The 12,294-nt window shown below is 42.2% G+C and overlaps 1 protein-coding gene across 4 annotated transcripts in view; it reads left to right on the top strand.

The window, feature by feature from the left end:
• The window catches only part of ABCA1 (ATP binding cassette subfamily A member 1), a 123,817-nt gene extending 112,142 nt beyond the window's left edge, over positions 1 to 11,675 (top strand). For all 4 annotated transcript variants that reach the window (XM_032419052.1, XM_032419051.1, XM_032419054.1 and 1 more), the window contains exons 40-50: positions 1,683 to 1,806; positions 3,064 to 3,193; positions 3,443 to 3,563; positions 4,435 to 4,497; positions 5,104 to 5,210; positions 7,436 to 7,577; positions 7,965 to 8,099; positions 9,081 to 9,184; positions 9,816 to 9,908; positions 10,495 to 10,738; positions 11,362 to 11,675. In XM_032419052.1, coding sequence (XP_032274943.1) covers positions 1,683 to 1,806; positions 3,064 to 3,193; positions 3,443 to 3,563; positions 4,435 to 4,497; positions 5,104 to 5,210; positions 7,436 to 7,577; positions 7,965 to 8,099; positions 9,081 to 9,184; positions 9,816 to 9,908; positions 10,495 to 10,738; positions 11,362 to 11,502 — 1,404 coding nt within the window. In that variant the 3' untranslated portion in view covers positions 11,503 to 11,675. The remainder of the gene's footprint in view (positions 1 to 1,682; positions 1,807 to 3,063; positions 3,194 to 3,442; positions 3,564 to 4,434; positions 4,498 to 5,103; positions 5,211 to 7,435; positions 7,578 to 7,964; positions 8,100 to 9,080; positions 9,185 to 9,815; positions 9,909 to 10,494; positions 10,739 to 11,361) is intronic.
• The last annotated feature ends 619 nt before the right edge of the window (positions 11,676 to 12,294 follow it).

The raw sequence follows: 12,294 nt of genomic DNA, 5'->3' as shown, positions 1-12,294 counted from the left end.
CAGGAAGAGCACCTCCTGCAGGGACAAGCCTCTGCGAGCCAGAGGACCGTGCTGCTCATGATCTTACGCCGCTTGTCTGTGGTGCTGACACTGCAGACCTCTCTGTCCTTCAGATTCTCTCCTCTCTGGGTTTGCGTAGCACCTCTTTCTCCTCCTTTTCCTTATATTTCTCTGATTGATCAAACCCTTTGGTTTCCTTTGACAGGTTCTTTTGTACTCCTTTCTGTTTCGGTGCTGCTCTTCCCAATATGTGGTGCTTTGCCATCTTTGCTTTCCACTTCAGATTTGTCTCTGTGTGATGCTGTTCATTCCCGAGGCTTTTACTGACCCCCCTCTCTGTGTCTTACTTATGTTGTTATCTCCCAGATCTTTGCCTTTGACCCTGATTGTTCCCTTGAACTCTAGTCTCACGTTTTCACTTGCTAGCAGGTGGCTCCATTTAGGTTATTTCCAGATACCCCGGACTTGACCTGTCCTCATCATCTTCTCCCTCAGGACCTAGTACTTGTTCTGCCATTCCTGTCACACTGGATGGCACTACCATCCACCCGGTCACCCCGGCTGACAATAGTATGGGCATCATATATACTTTGCTTTTGCTTATTTCCCACATTCAACTGTTTACCTTGTCAGTTCTTCCAATTGCATGTCTTTTATTTTTTTTTTTTAAAGATTTTATTTATTTATTTGAGAGAGAGAGAATGAGAGACAGAGAGCATGAGAGGGAGGAGGGTCAGAGGGAGAAGCAGACTCCCTGCCGAGCAGGGAGCCCGATGCGGGACTCGATCCTGGGACTCCAGGATCATGACCTGAGCCGAAGGCAGTCGGTTAACCAGCTGAGCCACCCAGGCGCCCTAATTGCATGTCTTTTTAAGGGTCTCTGCCCATTCCTGTTGGCATTGTCTTTGTCCAGACACCTTAACTTAGCACGCAAGGCCTTCAGAGCTGTACGGCCCTTCCTGGCCGCATCCCGCCACACCCTTTCCCGAGGCTCTGTAACTTTATCTGAGTTGGTTGTTCCTTAAACCCTCCATTCTCCTGTAGGTCTGACTTCCTTTCTCTCACTAACCCCTCAAGACCGCGCTCAACTGTGAAGCTTTCCTTTCCTGCCCTATGGGAGGTGCTCTCTCAGTCCCCAGTGCTCCCAAAAGCCCTCACTTCCCGCCTCCTGTACCTCACCAATGATGCACTCATTTCCTCCAGAGTAGAGACTGTTTATTAACCTTTGCCCGCCCTGTGCCCTAGCACAAGGCATTCAGCCCACAGCAACGGAACTGTTGGATGTTTGGCCACTGGCTTGATGTACACAAGAAGAATTGTTAAAATGCCAACAAAATCCTGAAGCTGAAATGTGGACCCAGACATGAGCAATTTGCTTTTGAAATGCTAAGCCAGTATTTTATTATGGATTTGCTTCTGATTAAACATAACCGTGTTTCTAAACTTTGCTCATAGTTCTCCACACTCATAGCATTACTGCAAATCCTCTAAAGAGGAAATTTTATTATGTCATATGTCATCAACTGTGGCTACCACTCTTATTGGTGTCTGAATTCAAAGGTTCAGTTTGACCCCGGGGAATCAAATTTTTCTTCTCTCCCGTTATTGCAGACCTTGATATATTTTTAGCCTAAACCATAAATGACATTCAGTTTCTCTCTGTCTTACTATATTTTTCTTAGAAGCTGAATAACATCAATGATATCCTGAAGTCTGTATTCTTGATCTTCCCACATTTTTGCCTGGGACGGGGGCTCATTGACATGGTGAAAAACCAGGCAATGGCTGACGCCTTGGAAAGGTTTGGTGAGTGACAGCAGCGGCTCGAGGGTGCTTGCCTGGAGATGGCCGTTCTCGTGAGCCTCAGTTCTCCGGACTTTGGGTTGGAAAGAGGCTGGTGACGGGGCATAGGACTTCCCACCACTGAGAAAAGGTTCATGACAATGAATCTGGATGTGGCATGGGTCTTTGGATAGAACATTCGTCTGTGTCTCAGATAGCATTGAGAAAAAGGAGAGGGGAGGTTTTAGAGGTAAGGAAAAAAAAACAGTGGCTTTATCCTGAATCCAGGGAATAATGCCACTGGTTGCATTTGTTAGTCACTGGAAAACTCAAAGCACAGTTTGAGAATTGGATACAGGCCAGGGAATCAGAAGGAAGGGTGCAAACTTTGGCTCTGACGACGAGGAAAATCATGGGCCTTTTACACAGTCTATAAAAAGGTAATTTACTGCAGCTCTTTCTGTCTTTAGAGTCTTTAAAAATATTTCTCCTGTAGCCACATTACTATTCTTTATCCACTGGCTCATATAGCTAGATGGGCCATGTTATTAAATAGACATAGGAGAGGAACTTTTTTTTTTTTCCATCTAGCAGGTACAAAGGAGATACATAAGGAATGTAAGGAATATTCCCATAAAGCCGGGTGATTTAATTGGTTCACTAGGTTATATTATATGCTACTGAAAGAGGCATCTTTTTTTTTTTTTAAAGATTTTATTTATTTATTTGATAGAGACACAGCGAGAGAGGGAACACAAGCAGGGGGAGTGGGAGAGGGAGAAGCAGGCTTCCCGCTGAGCAGGGAGCCCGATGTGGGGCTCGATCCCAGGACCCTGAGATCATGACCTGAGCCGAAGGCAGACGCTTAATGACTGAGCCACCCAGGCGCCCCAAGAGGCATCTTTTTAAAGTGCTCTCTAATCTTCCTTTAGTGAAACTTACAGTTTGCTAAAATACCCTAGAAGTTACCCTGGATTGCTTGCCTTTTTTAAAAAGGATTTTTGGCATGTCTCATTTAAAAAGGAAACATAAGATATGAAATTATAGGTCTAATACATGTTGGTTCTGAAATTCTGACTGATAATGAGTCACAATATATTTTCCCAAAACCCTACCCTAAATCAGACTTGGAAGTAGTCACTCCCTTAATTTTTCCTCCTTGTCATAGGCAATAACCATTGGTGTTTCTAGGAACAGAGGTAAATTTGAGCCTGAATTTGAGGAAGGGCCATGGTCTTCGGTGCCTCCATTCTAACTGGATCTCTGCATTGTGTCTACCAGGGGAGAACCGTTTTGTTTCGCCACTGTCCTGGGACTTAGTGGGACGAAACCTCTTCGCCATGGCCGTGGAAGGGGTGGTATTCTTCCTCATCACTGTTCTCATCCAGTACAGATTCTTCATCAGGCCCAGGTGAGCTTTTTCTCAGAACTCATGGAGCATCTGGTTGAGGGTCACAGAAGAACACGGGGAATCACTGGTCAGTGGTGGTTGCATTGCATTCAACTCAAGACGATCCAGCTAAATTTGCATCCTCTAGCCCACAGCACTGCTGATCCTAAAAACTGTGGAGAGTAGATTTAAAGGACTTCCTTAAAAATTGGATCTTTGTCTTGAAAAATACCTTGAAATACTGATTTTTCTTAAAATGTTTCTCCCAAGACCTGTAGATGCAAAGCTTCCTCCTTTGAATGATGAGGATGAAGATGTGAAGCGGGAAAGACAGAGAATTCTTGATGGTGGAGGACAGAACGACATCTTGGAAATCAAGGAGCTGACTAAGGTGAGGCAGCGAGTACAGGCTGTAACAACTTCAGTTTTTTTCAGCTTTATATGTTGGAAATGAGCATTTTTGCTGATTTGATTAATGAAAAGAATATGTGCATCGAGACCAAACTTCTATCAATTTAATTTTATTTAAGATACACCAAGGGGACTTCTTAATTAAAGAAATCCTACTGAGAATACTTCTGTAATGTGAAGTCTGGTTCTCAAGTATATTTGTTTCTCACACTTACATTTATGTGTTTGTTAAAACATACTAAAATTGTATATCCGGTCAAAGCCGAGGTAGGAAGAATAAATGGTTGATTTTTGAGTATCATGGTCTAAAAAGCTGGTATGTCTCTGTTGCTCAGGAGAGCGGTTTGTTTCAGCCCACTCTAGTTCACTTTTTTATAATATGTACAATATTTGCAGTGTTTAGATTATACATTTTGGCCCTGTAGAATTTTTTTTTTAATGTAGGCTCCATGCCCAGCACAGGGCTTGAATTCACAACCCTGAGATCAAGACCTGAGCTGAGATCAAGGGTTGGACGCTTATCCGACTATGCCACCCAGGTGTCCCTAGAATTTAATTTTTAAAATGCCTACAATATCAAGTAAATGAAAAATTATGTAGATATAAATGACCAATGTCTCTTAAAAAGGTTGATAATAGATTAAAAATAAAAAATTCACTTTTATTTTAAGCTTTTGAATCATTCAGACACAGAGACAGATCATGGCTCTTGGCATATCAAATATGTGACTTAGTTTTATTGATGAGCCTTGCTTCGTGGTGTGTTTGGGTTATAGTTCCCTCTTCCCCAGTTGCTTGCGATAGTTGTGATTCACTATGGCTCTTGAATTTTTGCATTTTGTTGGTTGCAGATATATAGAAGAAAGAGGAAGCCTGCTGTTGACAGGATTTGCGTTGGCATTCCGCCTGGCGAGGTAAAGGCACTGTCTACACTGTACTTGGCCCTGTTAATTCATATTACCTACCCAATCAAACAACAACGTCTGTAAGGCTTGAAAGTAGTTTTTAAAGCTTTCTCTATTTATGTCTATATGGAGCAATCAGTCATTGAGAAGATGTCAAAAAGCAACAATTTTGGATAATCTCAGGCAGTTTAAGAAAAGAATGCACATCCAGAATGTGTCTTTGTGATCCATTCAAGATGATGAAATTCAAATAGATTTTTTTTAAGTAGGTTTTTTTCTTTTCTTGTTCATGTTTGTGTTCTTTTATGCCCTTTAGGCAAATTAGGTGGTGAAATGTGACTTGGTTGGGCTTCCATTACTGTTTTTCACACATTAACTTTGGCTTCAACCTGACAGCTCCAGTAATATTTACAAATATGCTCAATATGTCTCATTATAAATGTTTAAATATCTATAAAGTTCTTAAAACCCCCCAAAATTTGACTCTTTATTGACATTTAAGAATGTTTTAGAGTCGTGTCATCTCAAAACTAAGCTGAGGTGACTATTTTATAAGGGTCATTTATATTCAGATTATTAGAAGTTTGCTTAAACAGCTGACCCAATCTCTTTCAGTGCTTTGGACTTCTGGGAGTTAACGGGGCTGGGAAATCATCAACTTTCAAGATGTTAACTGGAGATACCACTGTTACCAGAGGAGATGCTTTCCTGAACAAAAATAGGTGAGAAAAGACGTGGACTGTATTTTGCCACAAAGACTTTTTTTTTTTTATTTAAATAAATATATTTTTATTTTTCTGACTATAACGGTAATTTATAAAAATGTTGAAATAGATAAAGTGTAAAGACAAGAATAAAAATCATCCATAATCCCACTACCTGAAGATAACTACTATTTACATTTTTTTCTCCCAGTCTCCCTCTATTTTTTTTTTTTTAACAGCTTTATTCAGGTATAATTTTACATAGCATATAGTTTACTTGTCTTAAGAGTACAGTGATTTCTAGTGATTTCTAGTCGATTTACAAGGCTGTGCACTCATCACCACAATCCAGCTTTAGAACATTCCCACCACCCCCAAACTCTATTTTACACATATAAATATATTGTAAAATTGAGATCATACTATATCTAGATTTTTGAAATTAGTTTATTGTTAATGAGTCTAGTATGGACATTTCTTAATGGGTTGCATATTCTAAGATGTAGCCTTTGCGTTGCTGCATAAACCCCCCCCCCCCCATGTATACTTATCTGCAGTTTATTTAATCAGTTCCTTATTGCTGGACATTTATTAGTTTCTGTTTTTGACTATGTAAATATGTCCTTGCGTTCATCTTTTATTTCCTCAGGGAACATTCCTACAAGGTAAAAGGGTATGTACTTGCCAAATTGCCCTCCCTAAAGGGTATCAATTATCGAGGCCACAATAGGCCATTATCTGAAAATGCACAGGTCACTAAGCAATCTGATCTTTAGGCGCATCTCCACTTTAGAGACCTATTAGGCAATGTTACCCTTGGGTACTCTAAATATGTGGGGCTTCTCTGGGCTTTTTATATGGAGAGGTGGTGTAAGACAGTGGCTTTTGAACTTTTCTGACCATGACCCATAGTAGCAAATACATTTACTTCTCAACCTAGTAAATACACAAAATCACATAAATAGGCATATCTTAAAAAAAAAAAAAATCTTATCGTGACCCATTAAATTTATTTTGTAACTCACTAATGGGTGATGACTCACAATTTAGAAATAATAGATAGGGGGCTAATAGTCAATAAAATTGAAAAGAGTGAGGGACTTAATGTACTCATGGGTCCCCTCTTTTGTCTCTTATCAGTTTTTTCAGTAGCAGGGTAGAGAAGGTTTAAGAGAACAGAAATTCTGGAATAGCAGGCCTAAGACTGCATCTGCTTCCCCAGGTTTGTTCCTTCTACCAGGTTCCTGGGATACAAAGCAACAGGAGCAATGGGCTCAAACTAAGGTTTATCACAGTGACCTGTTGTAAGAGCTGGCTTGGGCAGTGTTGCTGGGAGGGCCAGGCACAGTGTCTGTGGGCCTCTCAATCATAACTCTGGAAAGGGCTGGACCTGGGAGTGTGAAACAGATAGGCAGAAGGGAATGAATACTGCTAGAAGACCAAACAAAGGCCAAACGCTGTCCAGAGGTGGCCGATGTGCAGCCAGCAGACTGGATGGGACACTAAGCTTCTCCCACATCAAGGATTCTTAACCTGACATGGGCCTCATTGGGCCCAAAAGCTGCTTCCACCAATATATTTAAAGCTGTGTATGTAGATATATTTTTTGGTCACCAGATTTTCGGAGAGCCTGTGATCAAAAACAAAAGCAAAATAAAACAAAGATCTCCAAAACAAAACCCTTAAAAACCAGGAGGGTGCCCGGGTTGGGTAAATAGTGGGACCAGGGGGTCTAGACCATGTTGTGGCCGAGTCAATGTATGGGCAGCAAACAGCAGAGGGAGGGAGGTCACACCCAGATTTGCTGGGCCTCCTCTGGGTCTGAATGGCCATGAGGGAGACTTCGGAGTAACAGAGTACTTGGTATGTATGGCTGGGTCACAGGGCCACGTCTGGGATGGAGACTTAGTGTTAAAGCCCCAGGACCGTGTGAGTGGGGTTGTTGGTAGAGGTAGTGCAGTTGGGACGGACTAGGGGATCTTGAAATGGGACTGAGCCTGCGGCTTGAGGTGTTGGGAGAGCCAGGTGCAAGTAGGCAGGACAGAGGTGGGAACCCTGACTGCCAGGGGGCTGGCCTCTGGGGGGTGGGGCGTGGGGTAGAAAGATGATTCCTTCAGGCTACAGCGAGTGCGCTCACTGGTTATTTTTGTCATGTGCAAGCATGCTTTATAGGAACATGAGACAAGACTGTCCCATCAGAATCTCTCTAAATGCTTGAAACCTGACCAGTTTTTCCTTTGCAGTATCTTATCAGACATCCATGAAGTCCATCAGAACATGGGCTATTGCCCTCAGTTCGATGCCATCACAGAGCTACTGACCGGAAGAGAGCACGTGGAGTTCTTTGCCCTCTTGAGAGGAGTCCCAGAGAAAGAAGTTGGCAAGGTACGGTGGGCACCAGAAGCCAGCCTGCCCCCTTCGGCAGGCTGACGGTATACCTTACAAGTGACCACTGGCTTCAGGCTCTTTTTACGCATGGATGCAGCAATATGAAATGCTGGCTCTTTGCACCTACTTTGCAGGGTGGGAGTCCGTGGGGGCAGGGGTGGGGGCAGGGGTGAGTGGACAGACACGTGCTGGAGAGCAGAGAGGAAGTGCTGTGCCCACCCCGAGTCCTTTCCCCCTGCTTTTTGGCTCCTTGGCACTTGATATTATAGAATCTACTCAGTGAAAAGAATTTTCCTAGTTCTACTCTGTAAAGAATCATATACAAGTGTAAGAAAGCATGATTAACAAATCAGACAAAAGTCAAGGTCCTTTTTATTACTCTAGGTTGGTGAGTGGGCAATTCGGAAACTGGGCCTTGTAAAGTATGGAGAAAAATATGCTGGCAACTACAGTGGAGGCAACAAGCGCAAGCTCTCAACGGCCATGGCTCTGATCGGCGGGCCCCCTGTCGTGTTTCTGGTGAGTATGACTGTGCATGGAGCACTCTTGTTTGGGCCTGAATGGAAAACATCACTTCCCTGAAGTCCTGTATGTCTAGGGATATTGCCGGACTGGCCATCCTTCCTCCGACCAGGAATGGCAGAGCAGCCTTAGAAAACCAGAGGGAAGGAAGTTCCTTTGTTCTTCTCCTTGATACACATTGGGGTGGCTTTGCCATGCCCTCCGATGCTCCAAAGGAGAGATGCTCCAGGGCCCTTGTTTCTCTGGTGTTGGGGAACCCCAGCACGTGTGGCTGAGTCTTGGATATGTGATTTGACCTTTCTCTGGAACATTCTTTCTGACGATCTATGTGTTCATCTCCTGAAGATGGAGATTGTGGACACAGCTTCAAGATCCCCAGGGTGGCACCTGGGTCATTGTCCTAACATACAAATAGATGGAAAACAGAAGATTAAACTGGACATAGCCCCTTGACCCGTTTTCTTCTGCCTGGAAGTGATTACAGGCAGAAGCCTTAAGGCTTTAATGTTATCTGGACCATTTGGGTCTGCAATTTGTTTCTCTAAGACTAGCAAGTACAATATAACAGGCCAAGCTGTAATGAGCTAGAATAAAAAAAGAAGAAAAGTAATTTTACCCAAACCTTATATGGACTTTAATAGAGATTTCAGACAAAAAGAATTTTTAGTGTGTACTTGTCAGTCATGAAAAGATGATTGAAACTAAATAGCTTTTTCCTTTCCCTTTCTATTCATTTGGAGAAATTTAATTTTACAAAAATTTGAGTTTCCCACTTGAATGACACATTGGTAAGAGTGAACTGGTTACAAACAAGTATGCATTTTACTGCTGTATGTGAGGTCTGGTTCTTTGGTCTATCAAGAAATAACTAGACTGGTAAGTTGAAATTTAGGCTATTTTAAAGATGCTTCTGCATTTAAAAACAAATCTATCTTTGTGTTTTAACAAATAATAGGACTTATTTTATTCTAATTACAGGATGAACCTACCACAGGCATGGACCCCAAAGCCCGGCGATTCTTGTGGAATTGTGCCCTAAGCATTGTCAAGGAAGGCAGATCAGTAGTGCTTACATCTCATAGGTCAGTAGTGAAGACTTGGCGTGGCATCTGTGTTGTGTTTAAGGTTTTCCAAGTAGCAATGTGATCATTGTATAAAAATTAGAAAGTATAGAAAGGCAAAGAGAAAATGTGATAATCACCTGAAATTCTATCACTAGGACACAACCATTGCTGTCATTGGCTATATATCTTTGCAGTTTTCCTGTGCAAATCTGTACACACACACACGTACACACACCCACACCAGGCATGTGTGTGTGTGTATTTTTACAAGCAAAATGCAAGCTTTGTACATACACTGTTCTTTTTCACTTAATATTTTGTGAACATTATTTCAAGTCAGTACATTTAGATGTGTCATCATTTCTTATGGCCCTGAGTAGGCAGTATTCCAATAGGAAATACCCTAATTTATGTAACTGTTCCTCTTTTTGTAGATATTTGGACTGTTTCCAACTTTTTTTTCTCTTTTTACAAGTGTAAACAGCATGGCTGTAAACAGCGTTATCCCCACATCTTGGTGTATTTGTCATAGGAGGCAATTGTGCCCTAGGAAGCTGGGAATCTATTTCTTCGAAATTCCAGATGTCCTATGATGTTTGGATGGTTAGAGGAGCATCTTTCTAAAACAAAAATCTCTGTTTTCCCACAGTATGGAAGAATGTGAAGCTCTTTGCACTAGGATGGCAATTATGGTCAATGGGAGGTTCAGGTGTCTCGGCAGCGTCCAACATCTGAAAAATAGGTAACAAGGATAATTTCTTGGGGATAACACCTACTGAGAACACTTGTGCTTATTCTTTCTGTGAGCATATAAATGGTGGCTCTAAAATAAGGGGAAATAAACTGAACAAAATGGTATAGTGGAAAGAATGGGGGCTTTGAAGTCAAACAGACTTGACTGATTTGAATTCTCTCTTTACCTTTTCTTGGTGTGTGCCCTTGGACAAATCACTTAACCTTTCTGAGTCTGTATCCTAGGAATATCTGCTTTCTGGCTTTGCTAAACAAATGCGGTGGGGAATTTTACACATGTCAGTATGGTTAGGCTTTGGAGTCCAACACAAACGAGTCTACATCCTGGCCCTACCACTTAGGAGCTCTGTACCATGGGCAAGTGACTAACTCCCTGGGCTTCAGTTTCTCTGTAACATGTCAGACTTCACGTGTCCAGGTGAGGATCTAATGGAATCGTGTGTCTGAGGCACTTGGCATGGCACGTCATGTAGAATAGATACTCAGTAAATGGTAACCAGTTCCTTCTCTCAGATACTTATTTTGAGAAGTTTCCTGAGGATCTTCCATTGGTGTTTTTTTTTCCCTGCTTTCAGGTTTGGAGATGGTTACACAATAGTGGTACGGATAGCAGGGTCCAACCCTGACCTGAAGCCTGTCCAGGAGTTCTTCGGACTTGCCTTCCCAGGAAGTGTCCTCAAAGAGAAGCACCGGAACATGCTACAGTACCAGCTTCCATCTTCACTATCTTCTCTGGCCAGGATATTCAGCATCCTTTCCCAGAGCAAAAAGAGACTCCACATAGAAGACTACTCTGTTTCTCAGACAACACTTGACCAAGTAAGCTTTGAATGTCCAAAACAGATTGACTTTTCAGGGTGAAGATTCCTGATTCCTCTCCCCCACTCCCATTATGGGTCCTAGAGCAGATTTGACTGTCTGAGCTTGAATTTCTGATTTCCAACAAGCTATGCTTTTTACTAAACCGCTCTGAATGTGTAAAGGGAGATGATTCTATCTACTTTAGAGGGTTATTGTGAGAATAGGTTGTAATAATAATCACAGTAACTATCATTTTCTGAGTATCTACCATGTGCCAGACATTTTGCCAGGTGTCTTATCCCATTTAAATTAGATAACATCAAGTACCAACCGGATTCTGGCACTTAGTAGCTATTCAGTAAATGTTAGTTTATGTTTCTCTTCCCTTTTAATCAGGCCTGTATGAATCAAAATAGACGACCGAGCAGTTGGTGATTTGAGGGGCAATAGGGAAGCTCAGTTTTTAAATGGTTAAGGCTTTTTCCAGGTATCCCCGTCCCCCTCACACAGTTTTCTACTTAATCTACTTATTCGATCTTGTGTTCTGCTACCTGAATTAATCTCCACATGGTGAAATGCAATCAGAATAAAGGAGGAGCAAGTAGAGAGGTATTTACAAAGGTCCACCTTTCTTTTGACAGGTATTTGTAAACTTCGCCAAGGACCAAAGTGATGATGACCACTTAAAGGACTTGTCATTACACAAAAACCAGACAGTAGTCGATGTTGCAGTTCTCACATCTTTTCTCCAGGATGAGAAAGTGAAAGAAAGTTACGTATGAAGAATACTGTTCGTACAGGCGGACTAAAAGAAAGGAGGAACTAGCCCTTCCTTTGCACCATGTGAAGTGTTCCAAAAGAAGAGCTGGACGTTTTTTGTGGGAAGAAGTAAACTGGATACTGTACTGATACTATTCAATGCAATGCAATTCAATGCAATGAAAACAAAATTCCATTACAGGGGCAGTGCCTTTGTAGCCTATGTCTCGTATGGCTCTCAAGTGAAAAAGACTTGAATTTAGTTTATTACCTTATACCTACGTGAAACTCTAGTATGGAACCCAGTGGACATATGGGTTTGAAATCACACTTTTTTTTTTTGTTGTTCCTTTGTATTCTCACTGGGGTTGCAACAATAATTAATCAAGTAATCATGGCCAGTGATTATTTATCATAATCAAAAGGCGTGTTACATCTTCATTCACGAAGCCGTGCCATGCCAGGAGACTGGTTTCCCGGCGACACATCCATTGCTGGCGATGAGTGTGCCAGAATGACTAGTGCCAAGTTGCTCAGAAAGCCTGAAGGACCGTGGTGTGTCGTGCACACTTTTGCAACAGCTGTTCTGCTTCAGAGTCCATCAGCATCAGTATCAGGTGACAGAATGGTGCCCTGGACGGGGAAAGCCCTCCATTGTTTCCCTCTTTGATGAGCTGCTCTGGTGTGGCCATAACATTGCAAGTGTGGGTAGCTCAAGACAGGTGAGACTTGGTTCCATGGGTCTCCAGGGCCATTTTTCTGGGACTCTTGAAATATACTTAGATCCTGGTAAGCAGCAAAGAGCTGCCGAACTG

Source organism: Phoca vitulina, unplaced genomic scaffold (genome assembly GCF_004348235.1).
Source record: "Phoca vitulina isolate PV1807 unplaced genomic scaffold, GSC_HSeal_1.0 scaffold21, whole genome shotgun sequence".
Taxonomy (NCBI): Eukaryota; Metazoa; Chordata; class Mammalia; order Carnivora; family Phocidae; genus Phoca; species Phoca vitulina.
This window is presented reverse-complemented; position numbering and strand designations above follow the sequence as displayed.